Genomic DNA, 25,501 nt, shown 5'->3' on the forward strand with positions numbered 1-25,501 from the left:
TTTATAAATTGCCCAATCTTGGGTATGTCTTTGTTAGCAATGTGAGAACTAATGAACACACCCCACAAACTGATTTCCCAGATGTTATGGGTGGAGATATAAATTGATACAGCCTTACCTTAGAAACATTGAAGACTATTTAACAAGAATATTTAATATGCATAATCTAGCAATACTAGATTTACAAATTTATCCTTCAGATAGTCCAGCAGGAGTGCATAATATGCTTGTACAAAGACATTTGTTTGAACTTTGATTTTATAATATGAATTTTTTTGGAATCTCCTTAATGTCCACCAGTGGTGAGAAGGATTAAAATATATTATGATAGTACTTAATGCCACTGAACTGTACACTTAAACATGGTTTAAATGATCAATTTTATGTTATGTATCTTTACTACAATAAAAAATAAAAAAGTTATGATTTATCTATATAACACACTACTATTGAGACTTTTAAAATAGTATAATAGATCTATTTGAAAATATTTCATGATGGTTTGTTAGATAGGTATACTTCTAAATGTTTATATACTTACATGTATGTATAAGTATGTACACAAAAATAGAAAATTATCTAGAGAGCTACCTGTAAAGGTTTTAGCAATAGTAAACATTTGTGTTAACTTACAGGAAAGACTTTAACTGTTTACTTTATATACCTCCAAATGTTTATTCATTCATAAGAATGAGTGTCTGGTTGTTTTAAAATTAAAATACATTGCTTGAGCCCAGGAGTTTGAGACCAGTCTGGGCAAAATGGTGACATCTGGTCTGTACATAAGACGAAAATCAGCCAGGTTTGGTGGCATGTGCCTGTAGTCCCAGCCACTTACGAGGCTGAGGTGAGAGGTTTGCTTGAGCCTGAGAGGCAGAGGCTGCAGTGAGGCGAGATTGTGCCACTGCATTCCAAATTGGGTGACAGAGTGAGACCCTGTCTCAAATTTAAAAAAGAAAAAATAAGATATAGACTTCAAACCATATTACCAAGATTTCAAAAATTTTGTGAATAAAAAAAGACACACTGTATTTATAAAGCTTCTAGGGGCTGTAGTAGATACATAATTTTGGATGTGGTATAGGTTGGCCTATATATACAGAATATGTGACTAAAATTAAGTGTAATCACAATAACTTTTTATGTAACTTTGTTTTAATTCTAATTTGGTAACAGTGACTCAAAATAAATAGAATCATATTTTAGGTGGAAACTCGATGACCCATGTAAGTGGCAGGGCTGGAGTTCTGTGCTGTCTGGGCAGAGAAAGCACTTGGACTGAATGATGATGGTCACAGACAGCTCTCTCTGTGAAGTCCTGCAGAATCACTGACCTTGAGTTCATGTGCTCTAAGCTTCACTGTCCCTCCACCCCAAGATCCTAATTTATTTTATTCCATCCTGTTTTCTCTTGTAAATAGAAGAGCACAAGTTGACCTTTCTCAAAAGAGCCAGCAGTAATCTGGTTCTGATAACAAAGTTCCTGTCACTCCTGTGTCTATTGGTTCTCCTAGGTAGTTTCTTCAGGGCTGCGCCAACTTCACTTCACAGTAGATCAGTAGATGAAGGAATAGTGCCATGGAGAATAGCATCCAGAAGAGGTATACTGGAAAGCTAATGCCCCAGGATCTCTGAAGAACATTATCAGGTCTGAGGCTTGGGGTCATGGATGGTTTTCAAAGGGCAGAATCCTCCATAACCTTACATAGCGTCTTCATAGTCCACATCCGTAATGTTTGCTTTCCTCAGCCTGGAATAGATGTCTAAGGAAACCTGGAAGCAAAGGTTAGGACTAGAACAGGGAAGACAAGCAGAATATGCCTCCGCTGGTCCTCTTCCCCAGTCAGCTTGGATGCATCTTATCATGGCTCATCACACAATGCAAAAATCAGGGCCTCTTGAAAAACTGTGGTCCAAGGCCAGCATTTTCAGAGTGCCTGTATCCCACTGGCAGACTACAGAGATGATCCTGATAAGCTGCAAACTGATGCAAACATACAATGCCTTTCCTCATTCTTATGGGCCATTGTTAGGCAGCCCCATGGGCTGTCATCTTTTAAAAGGTTGTCAGAATTTTATGTTCATAAATTAAATTTAGCATGTCACTGGAGTTTACCAAGGATTTGAATTTTGTCCTGAGATATTTGGCTGCCACACTACACTAGACAAAACTGCAAAGCACCTACTGTTTTTGCACACATGCACAGAGTTGGAATTTCTGCAGTTTTAAGAAAGTATTTTTGTATCAGCTATATCTTGAATTATTCAAAGTTTACCAAATGCTAATTTTTAGTGACACAAATTACTATTAACTTAGGTTTGTTCAACATTAATTTACTTCCTGTAGATTGTTTGGTTAACCTTATAATACAAAATGATGGATGTATGGCTCAATAATATTTTAGGATAAAGATTTTCCAATAAATAGAATTTTGAGACTAGGTATGCACCCTAGTTTAACTAAAAATCATTCATGTGTGCATTGCTAAAGTAAGTGAATTTTTAAGCCTCCAAAATTTCCTTGTACAATGACCCTTTATTGTTGTAACTACATGTTTTTACCTCAATTGCGTTGGGAGATAGAGAAGAGGTAGACCATGGGATTTTTGCTCTAAGTGGCTATAATTTAAGAAGTTTGAGAACCAGTCCCCAGAAGAAAGAAAGAACATGGAGAAGAGAACAATAGAGACTCTTACCTGGTCCTCCATATGTGTCCCCAGGGTTTCTGCTGCGGAGAAAAGGCAAGTGCTATGACATTCCACTTACATTTAAAGTCCTTCATTAAACTTGTGTTAAGAAAAGCTTCTTCCTCTCCCATCCATTTCCCATTAATTGATTTCCATTAATATTTTCTGTCTTGCTTTTCTGCTTATCACAAGTATGATTCCCTTAGTAGCCAGAGGAAAATTGGCAGCCTGGGGGTGGGAAGGTAAGTAGAGCCCCTATGCCAGGAAGGGCCTTTATACGTCTCAGCTATTCTGGGCCGACCATGTGTAGGATGGGACAAAAGCACCGGCTAGGCAGCTGTGCTGGGGTTATGAGGAGCGTGTCAGGCTACTCAAAGAGGGCAGGCAGAAGCCATCACCTCTGATGCTGCCACATGACTGGGGAGTGAGGCATAAAATGTAGGCCTTACAATGACACCTTATTGTTAACTACATGTTTTTACCTCCATTGTGTTGGGAGGTTGGGAAAAGGCAGGCCATAATGGGATTTTTGCTCTTTCTAAGTGACTATAATTTAAGAAATTTGAGAGCCCAGCCCCAGAGAAAAGAAAGAACCTTAGCATTAGCTCTGGGCTCTACTCAAGGTAGCTCCAGACCCAAGGACAGCCATTAAGTATACACGGTGATGCTCACAGCCTTCTGCTCTGAAGAATGCTGTTGTCTGCCATGCACAGCCACTGATTGTTCTCTTGGTTCTAGGAAAGACAAAAGTTAGAGACGAATTTACTCCCCCGTGTCTCACCTGCTGCTGATTCCTGCTCCAGCTGGTTATAGTACACCAACGAATAAACATCATGCCCACTTACAACATTCACTGCAAGAGAAGGAAGGAGACTTCATGACACAGCTCCTGATTCCTGTCTTTAAAATTACTCCATACCTTCCACCTGTCACAGCCATGAAGACAGATAAGTCATTTGTTTGTAGTAGAGGCTGGGGCACAGCAAAGTCAGGTCTGGCTAGCAGATGTTATCCCATTGTCACTTCCCAAGCTTGCTGTACCAACTTTGGCCTGGGTCATTTGGAAAGGCTCACCATTTTCATATGTAGGCTGTAGCTGTCCTGGGGTAGGTGAGTTGAGGTAGGGGAACTCTTGGGGCACAGGGCTGGGAAGGCTCCTGCAAACACAGAGACACATGTTACTTATCTGAAATTACATCCCAGATAATGCAGATATCACACTGAAGGAGAAAAGCCTATGACAAATGGTCCTGAGCAGAATACTGAGTTATGGGGAAATGAGCAGCTAGAAGGCACAGCAGTGTGGCACGAGCCATGGCCCTCTGCACAGGCTGTGGGGCACTGCAGACCAAGCACATGAGCGTAAGGCATGGTATTGCCCATTCCCAGAATAGTGTCATTTGCATCATGAGTGCTCCCTAAATATTAAATGAATAAATATTGACTCACTCCAGATGGAAAACACTTTGCTTGGCAGAACAAGCAATTTGAGGAAGGGGCAAAAGAAAATGCTTCTTCTTGTGCAGGTACCAGTGAAAGAGTGCTACTCTCATTTGAAAAAAAAAAATCTGTTTATTGTTGGCATAAATGATAATGCATTATATTAAAAAGACAACTAAACATTGGTATCTCTAGACGGGAGTATTTTAAAAAATATTTTCCTCCTCTAAACATCTAAAGAATTTCACCAATAACTGTTCGGTATGTTTATTCCTGTCTGTCTTACATTCCAGAAATGTACATGTATCTTACCTACCCTAAAATACTTTAAAACTTTCAAGAGCTTTTTATATTTTCACACCTCTCAGCACTCAACGGAATGGCTTACAGATCCTCAAATATTGGTTGACTGATTGAATGAATGCATGATCCTGGTGAAAGCTATGTGATTTTATTTTTATTTATTTATTTATGGGACAGAGTCTCGCTCTGTCACCCAGGCTAAAGTGCAGTGGTGCCATCTTGGCTCACTGCAACCTCCAGCTCTCAAACTCAAGGGATTCTCTTGCCTCAGCTTCCTGAGTAGCTAAGACTACAGGCATGCACCACCATGCCCAGCTAATTTTTTGTATTTTGGTACAGATGGGGTTTCACCATGTTGCCCAGGGTGGTCTGGAGTCCTGAGCTCAGGTGATCCACCCACCTCAGCCTCCCAAAGTGCTGGAATTACAGGTGCGAGCCACCGTGCCCAGCTGCAATGTGATTTTAATATTCTGCAGTGGTATTGAAAGGGATCAATAGGAAAAATGACAAAAAGATTTAAAATTGTTAATGTACGAAATCTAAAAGAAGGGAAGTGACAATGAATTGTTCAAAGCTGCCAGTAGGAGAACTCAGGAGTGAGTTCTGGGTATAATAAAACAGAAAAAAAAAGTTCAGGAGAGAACAAATCTAAATCTATTTTTAAAATAGATTTTTCTGCATTATTGGCACATACAGCGAAAACAGGCCTCACCTGAGTGGATCCCTGGTTGAACGTCTTCCTGCAAAACAAACAAATGAGCATACACATAAATAGAAGAACCCTCACTGTCAGTGCTCTTATACATCCTGCACAGGGATATGCCTCATGCTTAGATGCCCATTGCGGGTGCCACTGTGTGCCCAGCAGACATCCTGGCAATCATTTCCAGAGCCTTCATTTCACAGACGGAAACTCGAGTCCTGAATAATTAAGTGAGATTCCCAAAGCCAGTTAGTACCAGATCTAGGACCTGGGACCCAAGTCTCTAAACTTGTATATTTATTGTATGTTTTGGTTTTGTTTTACAACCACACCACCCAATCTTATGGTGACAAAAGTCCTTGGAGGCAGGTGCTGCCATAACCATGCTATAGATGGTGTGAGGTACCCAAAGATGTCAGAAAAGCTTGGAATTTAAATGAGAATCTCGTAGTGTCCTCTCTTGCCCTGTCTCCAACTTCCTCAGTGAAGAGGAGACCAAGGTTAAATATATAAATAAATATGTAATTACCAATCGTGATAACATGTGAATCTAAATAACTTGGAACTCATAACGGGAGAGGACAATTGCAGGCTGTGCAGGCCAGGCAAAGCCTCTTGGAAAAAATGACATTTCAGAGGAAAGTTGAGAAATTTCCAGCAATAAGTAGAACATGTGGACGTGTGAACGTGCATCTCAGAGAGAAGAAAAAGCATGTGACAATACTTGAAGGTGACTAAGAATTGATGCACTGACTTTAGTACTGGGACATAGTCAGGATAGCTGGAACTGCTAACCATATTTCTCTTCTGTGGCAAATTATTTTAAATAGTTACATTTGTTTGTTTGTTTGTTTGTTTGAAAGAGAGTCTTGCTCTTTCACCAGGCTGGAGTGCAGTGTGCGATCTCGGCTCACTGCAGCCTCCGACTGCTTGGTTCAAGTGATTCTTCTGCTTCAGTCTCCCAAGTAGCTGGGATTACAGGCATGCACCACCACACCCAGCTAATTTGTGTATTTTTAGTAAAGACGGGGTTTCCCCATGTTGGTCAGGATGGTCTCGATCTCCTGACCTCGTGATCTGCCCACCTCAGCCTCCCAAAGTGTCGGGATTACAGGCGTGAGCCACCGCCCCTGGCCAAATCATTACATTTTTGTATAAAAGTTAAATCACAGAAGCACAAAATATCACTCGAACCTCAATTGATAGCACATGAGGGGTGGAGAACTTTACCAAAAATGTTACACTATGTTAATAGGCACTGTTCCTACCTGCTGGGGTTTTTGGCAGATTCACAGGCAAGGTGGTTAACAGCATATACATCTTTTGCAGTATACATGTCACAATTTCAGTGAAAACAAAGATCACAGTAACAAAATGCCACTCTCTTTTAAATACTAACCTATTTTTCTTTTGAGGCCGTAGCAAAATAATAAGGCCACAGTGGCAGGACCAAGGGTGCCGAGGAGCCCCTCAATGACTCCTGAGGTAAGATGATTGCTTCTGGCCCCAGTAGGCACTAGAGGGAGAGACCTGTGCATGATCTGCTCAGAGGAAGGGCTTGGGGCTTAGAGAGCAGACATCTTGGGTGTGGGTTTTACCCAAGGTCTGCTCTTCCAAGTGGCGATTTATTTATTTGTCTGGGGACTTGTGGCTTATCACATTTATGAAAAGAGAAGAGAGGCACCCAACCTTGAGTTCTCTATGCCCCTCCGATACATCACTCATGACAGCACCTCACACAGAGGCCCCACCATTGGTAGCACACCCCCGGAAGCATAGTGGAACCAGCAAAACTCTCCCAGGATGCTGGGAAGGAGACATTGACCAACACAGTTCCATAGCCTGAGCTATACCTGTGAAGTTGAGTGTCACCTCCTCACTGCGCTGGGCCCCCAGGCCATTGTTGGCCTCACAGGAGTAGTTTCCAGAATGTTCTGCAGTCAGGGAAAGGTTGAAAGAGGCTCCTCCTCCAGAGGGGGCTGAGCTGCTCCCCAAGATGACATCCTCGTGATAAAACCAGTACAGGATCGGATGAGAGCCTCTCAGGGCCTCACAGTGAAGCTTCAGCACATCCCCCACCACAGCCTGGGCCCTGGGAGCCCTGAGCATGAGGATGGGACGAGACACTGGGACTGAGGGAGATAGTAGACTGTAAGAGACAGTCTCTGACAATGCAGCAAACCCATAATCCCTGTCCACCGATGCTCAGCCCCACTGAACTTCCTCAGCATGCCCCAGGGAAACTTCGTGTGCCCCAGGGAAACGTGGAGCCCAGTTTGTGACTGGCTGGCTGAATGGAGGGTAGTGGAACTTACTTCTGACAGTGATGCTCACCAGCCCACTGGGTCTGGGACCATAGCCATTTTCAGCTACACAGTAGTATTGCTCAGCATCACTCTCCCTCGCTGTAGGAATCTCATACTCTGCTGTCAGTGAACGCTGGGTCTTTGTCTGAAGGTTTAAACCTATAGCCCCTTTGTACCAAAGGAAGGTGATGTCTCCTGTCCCCATAGCAACTGAGCAGATGAGGACCAGTCTGTCTCCCTCCATCACCTGTCCTCCTGGGGGCTGAGTCTCCAAGCTCACATCAGCAACAGGGACCCCTGTGTGAACACAAGATGACATAGGAAGACCCTGAGTAGGGAGAGTTTCAAAGACAGTAAGTAGATGTGATAGTCCTGAAAGCAAAGAGCATGAGTGAAGTCAATGACATATATAGCTTAATTTGGGTGAGGGGGAAGGGTCTGCTGATTGATTGGGTGATGGTGATAGGATAAGAAAGACACCATAGTATTACTATAGAAGGTGTAGCATCAGCTCTCTCCTTAGAACAGTGTGACTTCCACTACCCTAATCTCTCAAACTTTCATTTTTTCAAAGCACAATAGTATAGTAAAGTGATTATAAGTCCAAATTGTAAATCGAACTGCCTTGTTTGAAGAGTGGTTCCAACTCTTTTACTCGCTGTGTGTGCTTGATCAAATTACTCAACTTCTCTGAGATACAATTTCCCATATGTAAAAGATTGCTGGTAATGACAGTTATCTCCTGCAGTTGGAGGGTTCACAATTACACAATATCTGTGAAGCATTAGGATAGGGACTGCCATGTATAAACTGCTCAATGATTATTGTGGTGGTGGTGGTCCAGTTTCACCAGTATTGAGTTTTTAGCAAGTGTGGGAGAGCACAGCCTTTTGGAAGTATTAAACATTTGCTTCATGGCACGATAGAATGGCAGAGGATGTTGGAATTGTCAATGCTGACGTGGAATAACAAGATGAATTACAAAGCACTCTTTTCTTTCTATTTTTTGGAAATCAAGCTCCAACTGCCCTTCCATAAACCCTGCTCCGGTAACCTATTCTACACATTCCTTCGGCAAAGCCTTCTCTGAGTACCTCAGTCCTTTATCCCCCTTGTCTGTAGCCAACAGCCAGTCCTACACAATGCAGCATCACATATTTAACCGTAGTCATTCAGAGTGCTGGCTGAGCATCACCTTCGTGTAGTCAGGGACCAAACATTATGCAGCTCTTCTCCCCACACCCTCCAGCACAGTGAAGACACACAGTAAGGGTTTCCTAAATACTCTCTGTTTGCCTGAATGGAAACAGACTGAATAAGGGAAGATCCCTTAAGGATCCTAATAATGAGAGAAACTCAGGAATATCTTTCAAACAGCTCCTACTCTTGCAGAGATATAACCCATAACAGTGAGGATTAGCCTCTTGCCACTGTCCCTCTCAGCCTATCTATCCTGGCAGACTGACCCCACTGACACTCACTGTGCACATTTATCTGGGATCTCCGGCTCCTCAAGACTTTGGATGCCATTGTCTGTGCCTCGCACCAGTAGGACCCTGAGTCTTCTTTCCACATGTTGGCGATCTGGAGCTTGGGGGAGCTGCTCCAGCCCGGGCCCAAGGCCTGGGCATCTCTGAAGAAGCAGAACTGGAACTGGGCATCTGAACTCCGTAGAGAGGGCATCTTACAGGTCAGGGTCACTGGGCTCCCCTCTGTGGGATGGGAGGGGCTGACTATCAACAACAGCTCTAGAGAGAGGAATTAAACACAAATGATTAATGGAGTTCAGAGTTTCTGGTAAGAGGCACTTTGTGTCACAGCACTTGCCAACAAGACTCAAAGAAACAGCCAGTTGGACACACAGGCCACTCCACAAGCCTCCACCTCCCCGCACTGGCCCATGGGTCTTCCATGAACTCACCCTGCTCACGCCTGGTACATCCTGCCCCTGTGCAGTGTTATCTTGCAGAAGGCAACCCTTACCTTTGACTTGAATCTTATTATTTTTTGAAGTTCCTATCCATAAACCAAAAGTACCTTTCTTGAAGCCAGTACAATAATATTGAAGACTGTCACTGGAGTTGGCACTGGAGATGGTGAAGCTTGAAGTTTTATTCAAAGTGAATATGCTTCTTTTATCCTTGTAAGCCATATTCATTATCTTCTTCTGTTCCCTTTCCCCTGGCATCTCAGAACCACACTATCTTTTTCAAAAACAGAGTATGGGACCTGCAGGGTTGATCTGTCCAGGAAAGACATAGGAGAATCCAATCCCCTCATCGCTGACTCTGTCCTGCCCCTATTATTGCTGTTTCCATTAGAAGCAATGGGGTGTATTTGCTTGGAAATGCCCAGTACCCATCATCCACACAGCTTCTCTACAAACCTCTATAGAAACCATGATCTAAAGAGCTAATTTAATCCTTTGGGATATTAGGGATATTAGGGGCTCTTTTCTTTTTCTTTTTCTTTTTTTTTTTTTTTTTGAGACAGGATCATGTTCTGACTCTCAGGCTAGAGTTCAGTGATGCTATCTCAGCTCACTGCAACCTCAACTTCCTGGGCTCAAGCAGTTATCTCACCTCAGCCTCTCAAGTAACTGGGACTAGAGACACATGCCACCAAGCCCAGCTCATTTTATTTATTTTTTTTAGAGACAAGGTCTTAGTCTGTTGCTCAGGCTAGTCTCAAACTCCTGGGCTGAAGTGATCCTACCGCCTTGGCCTCCCAAAGTACTAAGTACAGGGGTGAGCCACCGCTCCTGGCCTGGGGCTCTTTTTTGGTGATAAGATGATAAAGTTGTGCTCTGCTCTCTCCTCATCTCCCCAGTTTGCAGCAGCCCGTAGAAATGTCACAACACCTAATAGATATGGGTTGTGTGGACATTTGTTTATCCAACCCTCAGAGCCTCTGCCTCTTGAAAAATATTATACTTTCCCTAAGACAAAACTTCTTTCTTTCCTCACCAGAAGAAAATGACAAGTGCTTTAGATTAGTAAGGGGTGATTCCTAGTTCAATATCTGTAATCTCTAAGTTTTTTTCTGCTGAAAATTTTTTTTTTTGGAAACTTTTAAACATCAGTTCCATCCATAGTACCAGAATATTCGCTTTGTCCTAAGGCATGGAATATCTTAGAGTCACTGTCTTTCCTTGGAAAACTGTGGTCCCCAGAAGACTGACCAGTAGCACAGCTCTTGGAGTTAAGCAGGGCAATAAATAAAAAGGTATTTAGGCCAGGCGTGGTGGCTCATGGCTGTGGTCCCACTACTTTGGGAGGCTGAGGCTGGTGGATCACCTGAGGTCAGGAGTTCAAAACCAGCCTGGCCAACACAGCAAAACCTTGTCTCTACTAAAAATACAAAAATTAGCCAGGCATGGTGGCATGCGTTTGTAGTTCCAGCTACTCCCAAGGCTGAGGCAGGAGAATCACTTGAACCCAGGAGACAGAGGTAGTAGTGAGCTGAGATCACACCATTGCGCTTCAGCCTGGACAATAGAGTGAGACTCTGTCTCAGAAAGAAAAAGCGGGGGGGCATTTAGTATTTGGGCATCTGTAACCCACTATTCTCAATGAGGCTAGAGTGGTGATGAAGTGGGAAATTGGACAGGACGGATTGCAAGGGTCTGGAACTCAGTCTTACAGCTCAGAACTTGTTTCAGATAATTCTTAGATAGCAGAGACTATCTGGAAAATACCTGGTGACAGAAACTTGGTTTCCTCATCTTTGATATGGCTTTGGATTTCTGCTTAGGCTAGGATTGGGCACTTGGGCTTAGGGGTAAAGATGAGACCAGACAAAAGGCATGCATGGTATTAACACAAGTCGTGAGTTAGACTTGGACAAACATTAGATAAGGAACCTAGAAGGCTAGACTGACTCTGAATCTCTCTGAATCTTTCTGGTCACAGGAATTGCTAGGGTACTTGAGAACCTGTGTTCCCTAGTTGCACTTGCAGCCGATGTTCTTGAGGTGGCAGGACAATCTCTTTTAACTCTGTGGCTAGTATTTTCTGCACAAGATAGCAATTTTTACATTTTTAACATTAAGCATGATCTAATGAAGAGTCCTTGGTGGGGAAAGGAAGTCTCTACTCTCCTCCTCTGGTAAAGGTAAGACTTTGAGTCAGGATCAGAGCAATGAAGTAAGTTTGCATAAACCAGAGTCCGAAAGAGAAAATGAGTTGGGGTAACAGGTGTGGCTGCAGAGGAGAGCTAAAAATAGGAAGGAGGCAGCAGTACTACTTCATTCCACACATGGCTGGAGGATTCACTCTAATGTTCTCCGTGGATGCGTGATTTCGGCATTTCCTTCATCACCCATGGTGATACACCCAGCCGAGGAGCACAACTGGGAATTGGAACTCCTGAGGCTGGGAGGACAGAGATGCTTCTAGCATGAATCTTCAGCACCCTTTGCCTTCCTTGTGCAAACAGTGTCTCCCTCCCTGTGCTGGGACTTCCCAGAAATAAGACTGTGTTCTTGAGAAGGTCAGAGCAAGACCTATTCACCCCACTGAGCAGACATGTGTCAGGTGCAGAGACTGATGTGAAGACAGAGCAGCCCAGGCCCAAGGGAGTCACTGATGTTTGTACACCTCAGTAGTTGTCACCCTGATATGTTTTGGGCAGGAAGGGGCTGCTAAGACAGCAATCCGCAGGCCTCCTGTGCTGACCTAAGTAACAAAATACCCACAGACCTTGAAGAAGAAAAGGAAGTGCAACTCACCGGCGGGTTCACAGAGTGGAGCTGGGAGAGAATTCAGCAGAGATCAGTACAGAGCAGCAAATCCCACACATCTCCAACGTTTAAATCCTCCGAGAGCTTCCCCAGCACCACACCCTCCATCCCTTGTACCTTCCCTGCATCTCTCTCTTCCTCCCTCCTTCCCTCGTTCTCTCTTCTCCCCTTCCTTCTTTCATCTTCTCTTCCTCCCTCCTTATCTTACCCCCGCTTCTTTTCTTCTTTCTCTCTGCTCCTTTCCCCATGTTCTGCATCACCCACAGAGCACCTACCCACAGAACAACACATGGCTGTTTTTTATGATCAGAAAGTAATTGCCAATGACTTGTGTTGTCTGTGATTAGGAAGTGGCGTCTTTACTAATTACTTAGCAGCTCCCTCTTCAAGTTCCTTATTCCCACTCCCACCTCCTCCTCTCAAAAGTCTTGAGGGTCCAGCTTTGTATTGACTGTTTCGTGGGAACAACAGAGTCAGGCAAGGAGAGTGCAAAGCCTCATACTCAATGCATAGAGACCCTTTGTTTACCAATTTCAGATCAAAGGAGGCTTAGGTACAGAAAAGGAATTCAAATTTCTCCAAAAATTCTCTTCTATCCAAAGGATTTGACCATAATATTATGGCTCAATGATGAAGAAAAAATAATTCTGGGGAAAATGCAGGCTTTGTAGCTGGATGACACAGATTTGAGTACTGGCTCTTCCTCTTACAAGCTGTGTGACTGTGGGAGAAATGTTTCACCTCTCTGAGCTTTAGTTTCCTTGTCTGTAAAGTGTAGATAATAGTAGCACCTACCTCACAGAGTTTTTGTGAAGCTTAAATAAACTGATATTCTTAAGGAGCTTAGACTAGTGCCTGGAATTTACTTATTCAGTAAATATCGTGTCATTACTATTATCTATTTTAGCCAAGCTTGGTTTGAGACACTTACTTTTTCTTAGGTTAAATGTTTACTTGAATAATTAGTTCCTTAGGTAAGAGAAAATAATCAATAGGAGATACTATAAAATCATATTTTATACATTTATCCATTCAACAAATAATTTGAAGTGCTCACTGTATGCCAGACATTGTGCATGGCCCTGGAGTGATGGGAGTGAACATGAATGATGATCTTTGATGTCAAGAAATTTATAGTACAGTGGGAGAGAGCCAATTTAAAAATAAGTATATAATATTCTTTCAGAGAGTGATTGGTGCTCTAAGAAAAATAAAGCAGAGAAATAAGATACAGAGCATCTTAAGATGGTCTTAACTGTTTAGATAGATTTAGATAGACTCAGTAAAAACCTAAATGAAATCAGGAAACAAGTCTTCTGAATATTTGGGAAAGAGCATCTGTGGCAGAGAAAACATCAAATGCAAGTATCCTGAGGAGGAAATACGCTTGTACAAGGAGGAATGAGAAGGCAAGGGCGCCTGGAGCTGACCAAGTAAGGGGGCAGGGGGTCGTTATCGGTGTCTGAGAAATAGGAAGGATCCAGTCATGGGCACTTTATGGACTTGGCAATAGTTTTGGATTTCATTCTAGGTGTGATGGGGAACTATGGACAGTTCTTGCTTAATTTACAATATCACTCTGACACTGTGAGGAAAACAGTATAGAAGTGCAAGAAAAGCAAGGAGAACATTAGTGGGAATTTAGTGTAGGGGAGTAAAGATAGTGGTTCAGATTAGACAGTGCTGGTGATATGAAATGGTCAGACTTTAGTATAAATTCTAAAAGTAGAATTAATAGGAATTGCTATGGATTAAATAGAAAGTGTAAAAGGAGAGAGAGGAGAATTAAGTATGCCTCTTAGATTTTTGGCCACAGAAACTGGAAGAATGGTTGTGACATTTCCTGAATTGGAGAAGTTGTGGGGGAAAATAGGTTAAGTTTTGAGGTGGTGGTAGTACAGGTGGAAGATCAAGAGATCTGTTTGAGTTTAAGATGCCTGTTAAACACCTGATGTTAAGTTTAAGATGTTTATTAAGATGTCTATTAGATACCAGAATGTAAGAGGTATTTAAAAGAGAGGCCAAAGCTGGAGAAATAAGCTTGCATTTAAGCTTTAAGTGGCACATGAGGTGACATAATTATATAATTTGGGGAAGTGAGTATGGATGAAGTCTAGGTATCAACTTTGAGGATATCCAACATTTTGAGGTCAGCAAAGGATCCAAGCCAGATGCCGTGGCTTATGACTGTAATCCCAACACTTTGGAAGGCTGAGGTGAGAGGATTGATTGAGGCCAGAAGTTTGAGACCAGCCTGGGTGGCAAAAAATAAATTAATTAATAAAAAAAAAAACAAGTTTGCTGAAGGGGATGGAGTTTCACTCTTCTTGCCCAAGCTAGAGTGCAATGGCACAATCTCGGCTCACTGCATCCTCCACCTCTCGGGTTCAAGGGATTCTTCTGCCTCAGCCTCCTAAGTAGCTGGGATTACAGGCATGTGCCACCACAACCAGCTAATTTTTTTTTTTTAATGTAGTAGAGACTGGGTTTCATCATGTTGGTCAGCTTGGTCTGAACTGCTGTCCTCACGTGATCCACCTGCCTTGGCCTCCCAAAGTGCTGGGATTACAGATGTGAGCCACCACACCCGGTCAAAAAATTGTTTTAATTAGCTGAGTGTGGTTGCATGTGTCTCTGGTTCCAGCTACTCATGGAGCTGAGGCAGGTGCATCACTTGAGACCAGGAATTCAAGGCTGCAATAAGCCATGACAATACCACTGCACTTCAGTTGGGGCAACAGGGTCAGACCCTAACTCTAAAAAAATTAAATAATTTAGCAAAGAACCTGAAAAGCAACAGATACTGAATTAGAAAGAAAACCAGCAGAATATGATATTCCAGAAGCCAAGTGAAAAGTATTTCCAAAAAAAGAGTGATCAAATGCCCCTGAGAAATTGAGTAAAATAAAAAATTAAAATTGACCCCGGATGCAGCAACATAAAGATGGTTGATGCTATGTGCAAGAACAATTCAATGGAATGGTAAGAATGAAAGACTGATTTAAGTGGGTACAAGGAAGAGTGAGAAAGAATTACAAGGACTTAGACGAGTTTACCAGGGGTTAGGAATGGGGGAAGATTTGACTATAAAAGGGATTGAGGGCATAAGAAAAATTTTTTCTTTTATTTATTTATTTATTTATTTATTTATTTATTTATTTATTTTTTGAGACAGAGTCTCACTCTGTCACCCAGGCTGGAATGCAGTGGCATGATCTCAGCTCATTTGTAACTTCTACCTCCCAGGTTCGTGCAATTCTCCTGCCTCAGCCTCCCGAGTAGCTAGGACTACAGGCATGGACCACCACACCTGGCTAATTTTTGTATTTTTAGTAGAGATGGAATTTCACCATGTTGACCACGCTGGTCTCGAACTCCTGACCTCAGGTGATCCACCTGCCTAGGCCTCCCCAAGTGCTGGGATTACAGGCTTGAGCCACTGCGTCCAGCCAGGAAATTTTTGAAGGGATAAAAGTGTCCTGTATTTTGATTCTGCTGGTCGTTATGTTGCTCTAAATCTTTGTCAAAAATTATAGACAGTGTTTCAAAAAAGTAAACCTTAATGTAATGGAAATTAAAAATAAATATTAAATAAAGAATGAAAGAAAGTGAAGCAAAGACAGCAACTCACTGAAAACTTTATATTTTGTTTTATTTTATTTTTTGAGACAGGATCTTGCTCCGTTACTCAGGCTGGAGGTCAGATCACTGCAGACTTAACCTCCTGGGCTCAAGTGATCCTCTTACCTCAGCCTCCCAAGTAGCTGTGACTACAAGCATGTGCCACCATGCTACACTGTTTATTTTTTATCTTTATTTTTTATCTTTTGTAGAGACGAGATCTTGCTATGTTGTCCAGGCTGGTCTCAAACACCTGGTGTCAAGCGATCCTCCTGCCTCAGCCTCCCAAAGTGCTGGGATTACAGGCATGAGCCACCACACCTGGTGCACTGAAAACTTTATAAAGGGAGACAGAAAAATGGTGTAGTAAATGGAAGCCATATTTCTAGTATTTTAAGGGAAAAGACATTGTCGGTGATGTTGGCAAGATGGCTGACTAGAGGTGTCTATTACTCATCCCCTTTCCTCCTAAAATACACTGAAACAATAAGGAAACAACTACATTTTGACTGGAGTGTCTAAAGGAGAGCACTGAAGTACAGCAGGGGAGTGGCAGAAACCTTGCAGAGCACAGAAACTCAGGATGGCTACATAAAGAAGGCAATGGAACACCCTGCCTCTGCAACCCTGTCTCCTCAGTCAGGATCAGCTTGGAATGCAGGCTGGGATTCAGGCCTAGAAGGGGTTTTTCCCGAAAACAAAAGGTAAAGAAGACCCCAGAAGCCCCCATTATATCTGTGGACACTGGCAGTCTTTGTTGCTGGAGTATCCTGCAGTTCTCACAGGCCCTAAGTCCAGTTTTGGAATCTGCCTGGAGTTCATATGGCTGCATTATGCTAGAGTAAGAGCCCATATTGTGGCTCCTCCCATCCATAACCCAAGCTACTACTGCACAGCACCATCTTGAAACTAGAGCAACTACTAGAGTGTGTTCTGTTCTTGGGGGCAGTAGTCACTGCATCTATTCATCCTTGAGGCTTCACCATCATTGCATCATGCTTACACACAGTAGTACACCATCTGCTAGCCAAGCTGCCCTGCATCCTAACCCATGGGAACAAGCTGTCTAGGAAGCACTCCATTTTCTCCATCCTAGTGGCTTCAGTGCCCCAACCCCAGGGACTCAAAATCTAGGCTCAGGGAGACAGCTGTGATCCTGTCACTTGAGTCCACATGACACTCTGCCCTGCCAAGGAACAGGCTGTCTTGCCCAGTGGGGAAGTCAAGCCTTATCCAGAAAACCAGCCATGTGCTTGCCTCCTTGGCATATGATCCAGTCGGGCATCCTGCCCCTAGGGAAGCCACAGCTGAGCCAGCAGACCAATTGCATGCCCCCTGGGTGTGAAAACCAGCCTGGCACCTCACCCCTGGGGAAACACAGCACCTGCCAATCTGTATTACTCTGCTCTTCCTGGTCAAACAACCTAAGTGTCCTGCCTGGATCTGGACTAGCCCTCTGAAGCCTGAGCTGCTGACGCACACCATTTCCTTGGTGTGATGGTGTGATATGGGGGAGTGAGCCCAATATTGTCCTGTTCCCTGCTCTCCAGAGCTGAAGCCACAACTGCATCCTATCACCATTCCAGGATTTTTGCTGTCACTACACCTGGCATCATAGAGCCAGGGCCACTACTGTGTCCCACCACTCCAGGGTCCAGAGTCACCACTATGTAATACACTCTCTCCTGGTGCCTAAGTTGCCACTGTGTCCATTGACTCTGGGATTTGATTTGTACTTGTGATATGCTTCCCAGTGTCTGAGCCTTTGGAAAGCCCTTTATCCTTAGAGCCATAACAGTGCTGTATCTTGACCCCCCAGGATCAAAGTCACAGCTACAACCTTGCCTTGACTTCCCCACTGGGCCTGAGATACCGGAGAGTGCTTCAGAGTCACATTCTTTGCCTTGGTGAAAGAGCTGTGTCCATCTATGCCTAAGACAATGAACCTACATCCAGGCACAGATGCCACAGCAGTGGCACTGTGTGCAGGACAATGAGTGCAGGACCACAACCACCTCAAGCATCTGTGCCCTGGAACACAGTACTACCGTGCCTGCCTGTGACCCATGCTGGGAACGAACACCAAAAGAGACCCTCTCAGGTATGAGGGTCTATGAGGAAAAGAACAAGAAGATCCCTAAAGCTCTTGCCACTGAGAACTGTAACAATCTATCCTGCCAACCACTACCCCCAGAAACTCCTACAGTCTAGGACACTGAGGCACACACAAGCATTGCTGACATTGATTACTGCTGAAGAAATTACACAGAGACCACACTACTATGCTCACCTGGAACCAAACCAATGCACCTTCCTCAACTAAGGATCCATCGGTGCCCTAGGATCAATCTGCAGGTGAAAGTCTTTTCTTACAAAAGCTACTCTAAAATTGAAAGAGGAGACTCTTCCACCAGATGCACAAATGTCAAAGCAGGAACACAACAAACATGAAAAAGCAAGGAAACATGACACCACTAAAAGAACAAAATAATTTTCCAATAACTAACTGGAGATTTATTAATTGCCTAAAAAATTCAAAATTATAATCTTAAGGGAACTCACTGACTTATAAGAGAATACAGATGAAAAGTTCAATAAAATCTGGAAAACAATTTATGACCTAAAGAGGAAATTTGAAAATAGATAGCTATCATGAAAATAATCCAAACAGAAATCATAGAGCTAAAAAATTAAATGCATGAAATAAAAATTACAATTGAGAGTTTCAACAGTAAACCAGATAAAGAAGAAGAATTTCTTTTTCTTTTTTTTTTTTTTTTTTTGACGGAGTCTCGCTCTGTCACCCAGGCTAGAGTGCTGTGGCTGGATCTCAGCTCACTACAAGCTCCGCCTCCCGGGTTCCCGCCATTCTCCTGCCTCAGCCTCCCGAATAGCTGGGACTACAGGCGCCCGCCACCTCGCCCGGCTAGTTTTTTGTATTTTTTAGTAGAGACGGGGTTTCACTGTGTTAGCCAGGATGGTCTCGATCTCCTGACCTCATGATCCGCCCGTCTCGGCCTCCCAAAGTGCTGAGATTACAGGCTTGAGCCACCGCGCCTGGCAAGAAGAAGAATTTCTAAATTTGAATACAGATCTTTTGAAGTACCTCAGATAGCTGAAGAAAATTTTTTTTTAAATGAAAAAAGCCTACAGGACTTTTGGGACACCATTAAGTGAGCAAATATTTGTATTATTAGAGTAGTAGAAGAAAAAGATATAGAGGAAGTGATGGAAAGCATATTTGATAAACTAGTAGTTGAAAACTACTCAAGTCTTGGGATGAATATGAACAACCAGATCCATGAAGTTCAAAAATCCCCAAATAGATTTAACCCAAAGAGGTCCTCTCCAGGTACATTATAGACAAATTGTTAAAGGTCAGGTAGAAATAGAATTCTAAACACAGAAGAAACATCAAGTCACACGTAAGAGAATTTCTATAAGAGTATCATCAAATCTATCACCAGAAATCATGCAGGCCAGGAAAGAATAAGATGATATATTCAAAGTGCTGAAAGAAGAAAACTTTCAGCAAGAATACTATACGCAGAAAAGATGTCTTTCAGAAATGAAGGAGAAATAAAGTCTCACCCACACAAGCAAAAGCTGATGGAATTCAAGACCATTAGACAAGCCTTAAAGTAACTGCATAAGAGAGTGTTCCAACCAGAAGTGAAAGGACAATAATTACTCCATGAAAACATGTGAAGGTATACAATTAACTGACAGAGGTAAATTGATCATTAAATTCAGAAAATCTCATTACTGTAATGGTGATTTGTAAATATTTCAAATCTCTAGTATGATGGTTAAAAGTGAAAATGGTCAATAATAACTACAGCTGTGATAAGTTGTTAAGAAGTATGCAATATAAAATATGTAACATAAGGCAACAAAAATATAAATTATGGGGGCAATGGAAAATGTCTAGACCAAAGTTAAGTTATTATCAGCTTAAAGTAGTCTATTATAACTATAATATTTTTTATATAAGCCTCATGGTAACTGCAAAGAAAAAATTGACAGCAGACACATAAATGGGAGAGAGAAAAGAATCAAAGCCTAGTGCTTCAAAAAATCCACCAAAACACAAAGATAAATAACAAGAGAGAAACAAAGGAATGAAAGATCTACAAAACAATTAGAAAGCACTCAACAAAATGTCAGGAGTAAGTCCGTACATATCTATAGTAACCTTGAATGTAAATAGATTAAATTATTCAATTAAAAAATATAGAGTGGCTGAATGGATTTTAAAAAACAAAACCCAACTATATTCTGCCTGCAAGAAACTCTACCTGTAAGGACGTACATAGACAGAAAGTAAAAGGATGAAAAAGAAATACCATGAAAATGGAGAACAGGAATAGCTATGCTTATATCTGATATAATGGAATTTAAGTCAAAAACTATAAAAAGATGCAAAGAAGGCCATTGTATAATGACAAAGGGGTGAATTCATCAACAAGATATAAACGATTTTAAACATATATACATCCAACACTAGAGCACCCAAATATACAAAGCAATTTTATTAGATCTAAAAGGAGATATAGACTGCAATATAATAATAGTAGGGGACTTTAACACTCCACTTTCAGCAATGGAAAATCATCCAGAAAGAAAATCAACACATAAATATCAAATTTAAACTACACTGTAGACAAAATAGATCTAATGGACATTTATAGAACATTTCACCCAACAGCTGCAGAATTCACATTTTTCTCATCTGCACATGGAACATTCTCAAGGATAGATTGTATTTTAGGAAACAAAATGTCTTAACAAATTTAAAAAGATTGAAATTATATGAAGTATCTTTTGACCACAATGGTGTAAAACTTGAAATCAATAACACAAGGTACTTCAGAAACTTTACAAATACATGAAAATTGAACATCATGCTCCCAAAGAACCAATGAGTCAATGAAAAATAATTTAAAAAGAAATTTCAAAATTTCTTGAGGCAAATAAAAATGGAACCACAACATACAAAAATCTATGAAATATAGCAAAAACAATTCTAAAAGGGAAGTTTATGGCAATGAATGCCTACATCAAAAATAGAAGAAAGATCTAAAATAGGTAACCTAACGTTTCACCTCAAGGAGCTAGAAAAACAAGAACAAATTCAGCCCAAAATTAGTAGAAGGAAGGAAATAATAAAGACTATGGCAGAAATAAATGAAATAGAGACTAGAAAAACAATACAAAAGATCAATGAAATGAGTCAGTTTTTTAAAAAAGATAAACAAAATTGACAAACTAGTCAGACTAAATAAGAAAAAGGAGATAAAATTCAAATAATAAAATCAGAGATAAAAAGGGGGCATCACAGCTGACATCACAGATTATAAAGGGTAAAGGATTATAAGAGACTATTGTGAACAATTATATGCAAAGAAATTGGTACCTTAGAAGAAATAGATAAATTCCTGCACACATATAACTTCAAGATTGAATTATGAAGAAATAAAAAATCTGAACAGACCAATAACAACTCAGGGAATTCAATCAGTAGTAAAAAGTCTTCCATCTAAAAGGAACCTAGGACCTGATAGCTTACTGCTGAATTCTACCAAACATTTAAAGAACTAATACCAATTACTCTCAAACGATTTCAAAGAAATTAAAAGAAGAAAACACTTCCATACTCATTCTAAGAGGCCAATATTACTTTGATGCCAAAACCAGACAAAAACACAACAAAAAGAACAGGCTGATATTTCTGATGGACATAGATGTACAAATTCTCAACAAAATGCTAGCAAACCAAATTCAACAGAACATTTAAAAAATTCATTTACCATGATCAATGGGATTCATTTCAGGGATGAAAGAATGGTTCAACATGCAAATCAATAAACATGATACATCACATTAACAAAATCAAGAATAAAAATCACATGCTCAACACATGCACAAAAAGCATTTGACAAAATTCAACATCCATTTATGCTAAAAACTCTCAGAAAATTAGGTATAGAAGAAATGTACCTCAACATAATAAAGGTCATATATGACAAGTCTATAGCTAATATCATACTGAATGGGGAAAAGTTGAAAGCATTTCTCTAAAATCTAGAAAAGACAAAGATGTCCACTTTGGCCACTACTATTTAACATAATAATGGAAGTCCTACCCAAAGTATTAGGCAAGAGAGAGAAAGAAAGGACATCCAAATTGAGAAGGAAGAAGTTAAATTGTCCCTGTTGGCAGATGACATAATCTTATATGTAGAAAACTCTAAAGACTTCACCAACAAAATTTCATCTAATAAATGATAAAGCTCTATGTCACTGATTTGGGCATCAACTTCACCGATGAAGTTGCTGGATAATAGATAGATAGATAGATAGATAGATAGATAGATAGATAGACAGACAAAACATTTAAATCAGTAGTGTTTCTATATACTAATAGTGAACTACCTGCAAAAGAAATCAAGAAAACAATCCCATTCACAATAGTTATAAAATAATAAAATACTTAGGAATAAATTTAACCAAGGAGATGAAATATCTCTATAGCGAAAACTATAAAACATTAATGAAGAAATTAAAGAAGATGCAAATAAATTGAAAGATATAACATGTTCACGGATTGGAAGAATAAATATTGTTAAAATGTCAATACTACCCAGAATCATCTACAGATTCAATGCAATCTCTATCAAAATACCAATGACATTGCTTTCAGAAATAGAAAAAGCAATCCTAAAATTTGTATGGAACTAACAAACAAACAAATAAAAAAACCCTGAATAGCCAAACAACCTTGAAGAAAAGAAAAGCTGGAGATATTACACTACCTGACTTCAAAACTCTAATAATCTACAAACCTATAATAGTCAAAACAGCATGGTACAGGCATAAAAACAGACACACAGACCAATGGAACAGAATAGAGAGCCCAGAAATAAGTCCACACATTTATAGCTCACTGATTTTCAACAAAGGTGTTAAGAATGCATAATGTGAAAAGGACAGTGACATCACTAAATAGTGTTAAGAAAACTGGATATCCACTTACAGAAGAATGAAATTAGATTCTTATCTCTCACCATAGACAAAAATCAACTCCAAATGGATGAAAGACTTAAATGTATGACCCTGAACTGAAACTACTAGGAGAAAACATGGGGGAAAGCTCTATGTCACTGATTTTGGCAGTGATTTTTTGGCTAGGCCCTCAAAAGCAAAAGCAATAAAAGCAAAAATAGACAAACGGGATTACACACAACCAAAAGGCTTCAGCATAGTAAAAGAAATAATCAACAGAGTGAAGAGACAACCTACAAAATAGGAAAAAGTACTTGCAGTCAAAAAATCTGAGAAAAATTAATATCCCAAATACATAAAAACTCAAACAATACTAAGAAAACAACCCTATTAACAATGGTCTGATTCTCAAAAGAAGACATGCAAGTGGCCAACAAGTATATTAAAAAATGCCCAACATCACTAATCATCAGAAAAATGCAAATCAAAACCACAATGAAATATTACCCCATACCTGTGAGAATGACTATAATCAAAAAGACCAAAGATAACTAGTATTGTCAAAGATGTGTAGAAAAGAGAATCTTCATGTGCTGTTGGTGGGACTGTAAATTAGAACAGCTATTATGGAAAACAGTATGAAGGCTCTTAAAATATAAAAAATGGAGCTACCATATGGTTCAGCCATCCCACTACTGGACATGTATCCAGAGGAAATTAAAGCAGCATGTTAAAGAGACATCTGCAGTCCCACATTTATTGCAGCACTATTCACAATAGCCAAGACAGCATCAATGTAGATGTTCATCAAAAAAATCAATGGATAAACACAATGCAGTATATATACATGATGGAATACTATTCAGCCATAAAAATAATGAAATCCTATCATTTACAACAACATGGGTTAGCCTGAAGGATATTATGTTAAATGAAATGAGGTAGGCACAGGAAGACAAGTACTGCACTGTCTTACTCATGTGGAATCTAAAAACGTTGATTTCATAGAAGGACAGGGCAGAATGGTGGTTACAAGAAGCTTGGGTAATAGTGGGGAAGGAGGAATGAGGAAAATGTTGCTCAATGGGTATATAATTATAGTTAGATGGGGGGGGGGTGTGTCCAGAATAGACAAATATAGAGAGACAGAGAGTAGACAATGATTGCTTGTGGCCACTGAATAGAGCAGTGAGTATAGGTGAGGGGGTTGGAAAATAATTGGGGATGCCTGCTAGTGGGTATGGAGTTATTTCTTGGTGATGAAAACTTTCCGAAAATGATTGTGGTAATAGTTGCACCACTCGGTGATTGTAATTAAAAACCACTGGATTGTATAGCTTAAATGGTGAATTGTGTTATATGTGAATAATATTTCACATATTTTTTTAATAAAAGGTACTGTAGCATGTTTGTATACTTATGAGAATAATTTAGATTGAAGAAACATATTGATGATGGAGCAAAGTTTTTGAGAAAGTAAGAGGGTCTTGGGCCCAATGCACAAGTGGAGAGTCTTGTCATCAACAGGATGAGGGGCAATGTATTCGTGGTAGGGGAAGAGAAGGCAGTGTATGTGAATGCAGAGGTGAGTAAGTTGACAGCAACAGAAAGATGAGAGAGTTTTCTTTTGACTGCTTTTATTTTCTCAATGAAATATGAAGCAAGATTATATAATGAGAGTGAACAGAGAAGTTTGAGGTGACAGGATAAGGTATGCAATAGTGATCATGGAGCAACATGGATTATGAACATGTAGGATAATTGCCTGGCATTGCTGCTGGCTACCTGAGATTCAGGGGTCCTACACTTAAAAGGGGATAAGTCAGCAGGGTTGTGTGTTTAAAAAGAAAATCCCATTCAGCTGTTTATGCCTGGGAGTGAAGTATGCATAAAGGCATGTAAACCTGAGAATGCTATGGGGGAAAAGAGATGAAGGTGTACTCGAGGGAGTGTTGTGTGGTGAGCTGCAGAATCTGAGCTGAGTACCATGAGAAGTGAGCACATGAAGTGTAGTCACTGATAATGGAAAAGTAGTCCTGGGGTAATTGTTGGAAATAGAGTGCGGGAGAAAGTGAGCTAGAAACACAACTTAGTGGGGGTGGCGGGGGTTGTATACTGAAAACAAAGGATCATAGGATGATAAGTTCTAAGGTTTGACTGTGGGAATGGGGAGTCAGAGAGGAATAAAAGGAAATAATGTTGGTAGTAAGAAGGGCAAGGAATTCAGAGGTCAATTTATTATGTAGATTTTTTTTTTTTTTGGCAGCTGTTGAAAACACTAAGAACAAAGACAATTATTGATGGACAGGAAGACAGACAGGGAACACTTCCTATGACATAAAAACTGAAATGATAGTTTTTTTGAAAATTCTGGCTTTTTGAAGTATCTACAACTTTTTGCCTGACTCTGAGCCCTCAATGGAAGTGGAGATCTGAGCATCCCTGAGCATTACCTGACAGAACCTTAATCCTAAGAAGTCCTTACAGCCCTTCAGGAAGCAGAGCCCAAGCGTGAATGCATCCCATACCCTGCTCTGAGTCGTCCAACTCACCACAGATCAACAGCAACAGCCTCGGCAGCATGAGGACCAGGTCAGGGATGGTACCTAGAGATGCCTCTCATCAAAAAAAGAATGCACCTCAGAGTCGAGCAGCAGCAGCTCATCAGAGGTTTGAGGAAGTTGAGATCAGAAGT

At 40.9% G+C, this 25,501-nt stretch overlaps 1 protein-coding gene across 3 annotated transcripts; it reads right to left on the reverse strand.

The window, feature by feature from the left end:
* On the reverse strand, positions 1-25,501 carry LOC112629231 (Fc receptor-like protein 1). Of its 3 annotated transcripts, none has more exons than XM_025392747.1 (11): positions 25,359-25,501; positions 12,169-12,189; positions 8,921-9,187; positions 7,449-7,736; positions 6,987-7,265; positions 6,533-6,649; positions 5,143-5,170; positions 3,762-3,844; positions 3,469-3,540; positions 2,697-2,725; positions 1-1,773 (listed from the first exon to the last, which is right to left on the reverse strand). In XM_025392747.1, exons 1-11 carry the CDS (start codon positions 25,387-25,389, stop codon positions 1,702-1,704), a joined length of 1,287 nt encoding a protein of 428 aa, XP_025248532.1. In that variant the 5' UTR covers positions 25,390-25,501; the 3' UTR covers positions 1-1,701. The 3 variants fall into 3 exon arrangements, with proteins under 3 accessions (XP_025248532.1, XP_025248521.1, XP_025248542.1); XM_025392736.1 differs by having other exon boundaries at positions 2,697-2,728; XM_025392757.1 differs by lacking the exons at positions 3,469-3,540; positions 6,533-6,649 and adding an exon at positions 3,360-3,421 and having other exon boundaries at positions 2,697-2,728.

Source organism: Theropithecus gelada, chromosome 1, assembly GCF_003255815.1.
Source record: "Theropithecus gelada isolate Dixy chromosome 1, Tgel_1.0, whole genome shotgun sequence".
NCBI lineage: Eukaryota > Metazoa > Chordata > Mammalia > Primates > Cercopithecidae > Theropithecus > Theropithecus gelada.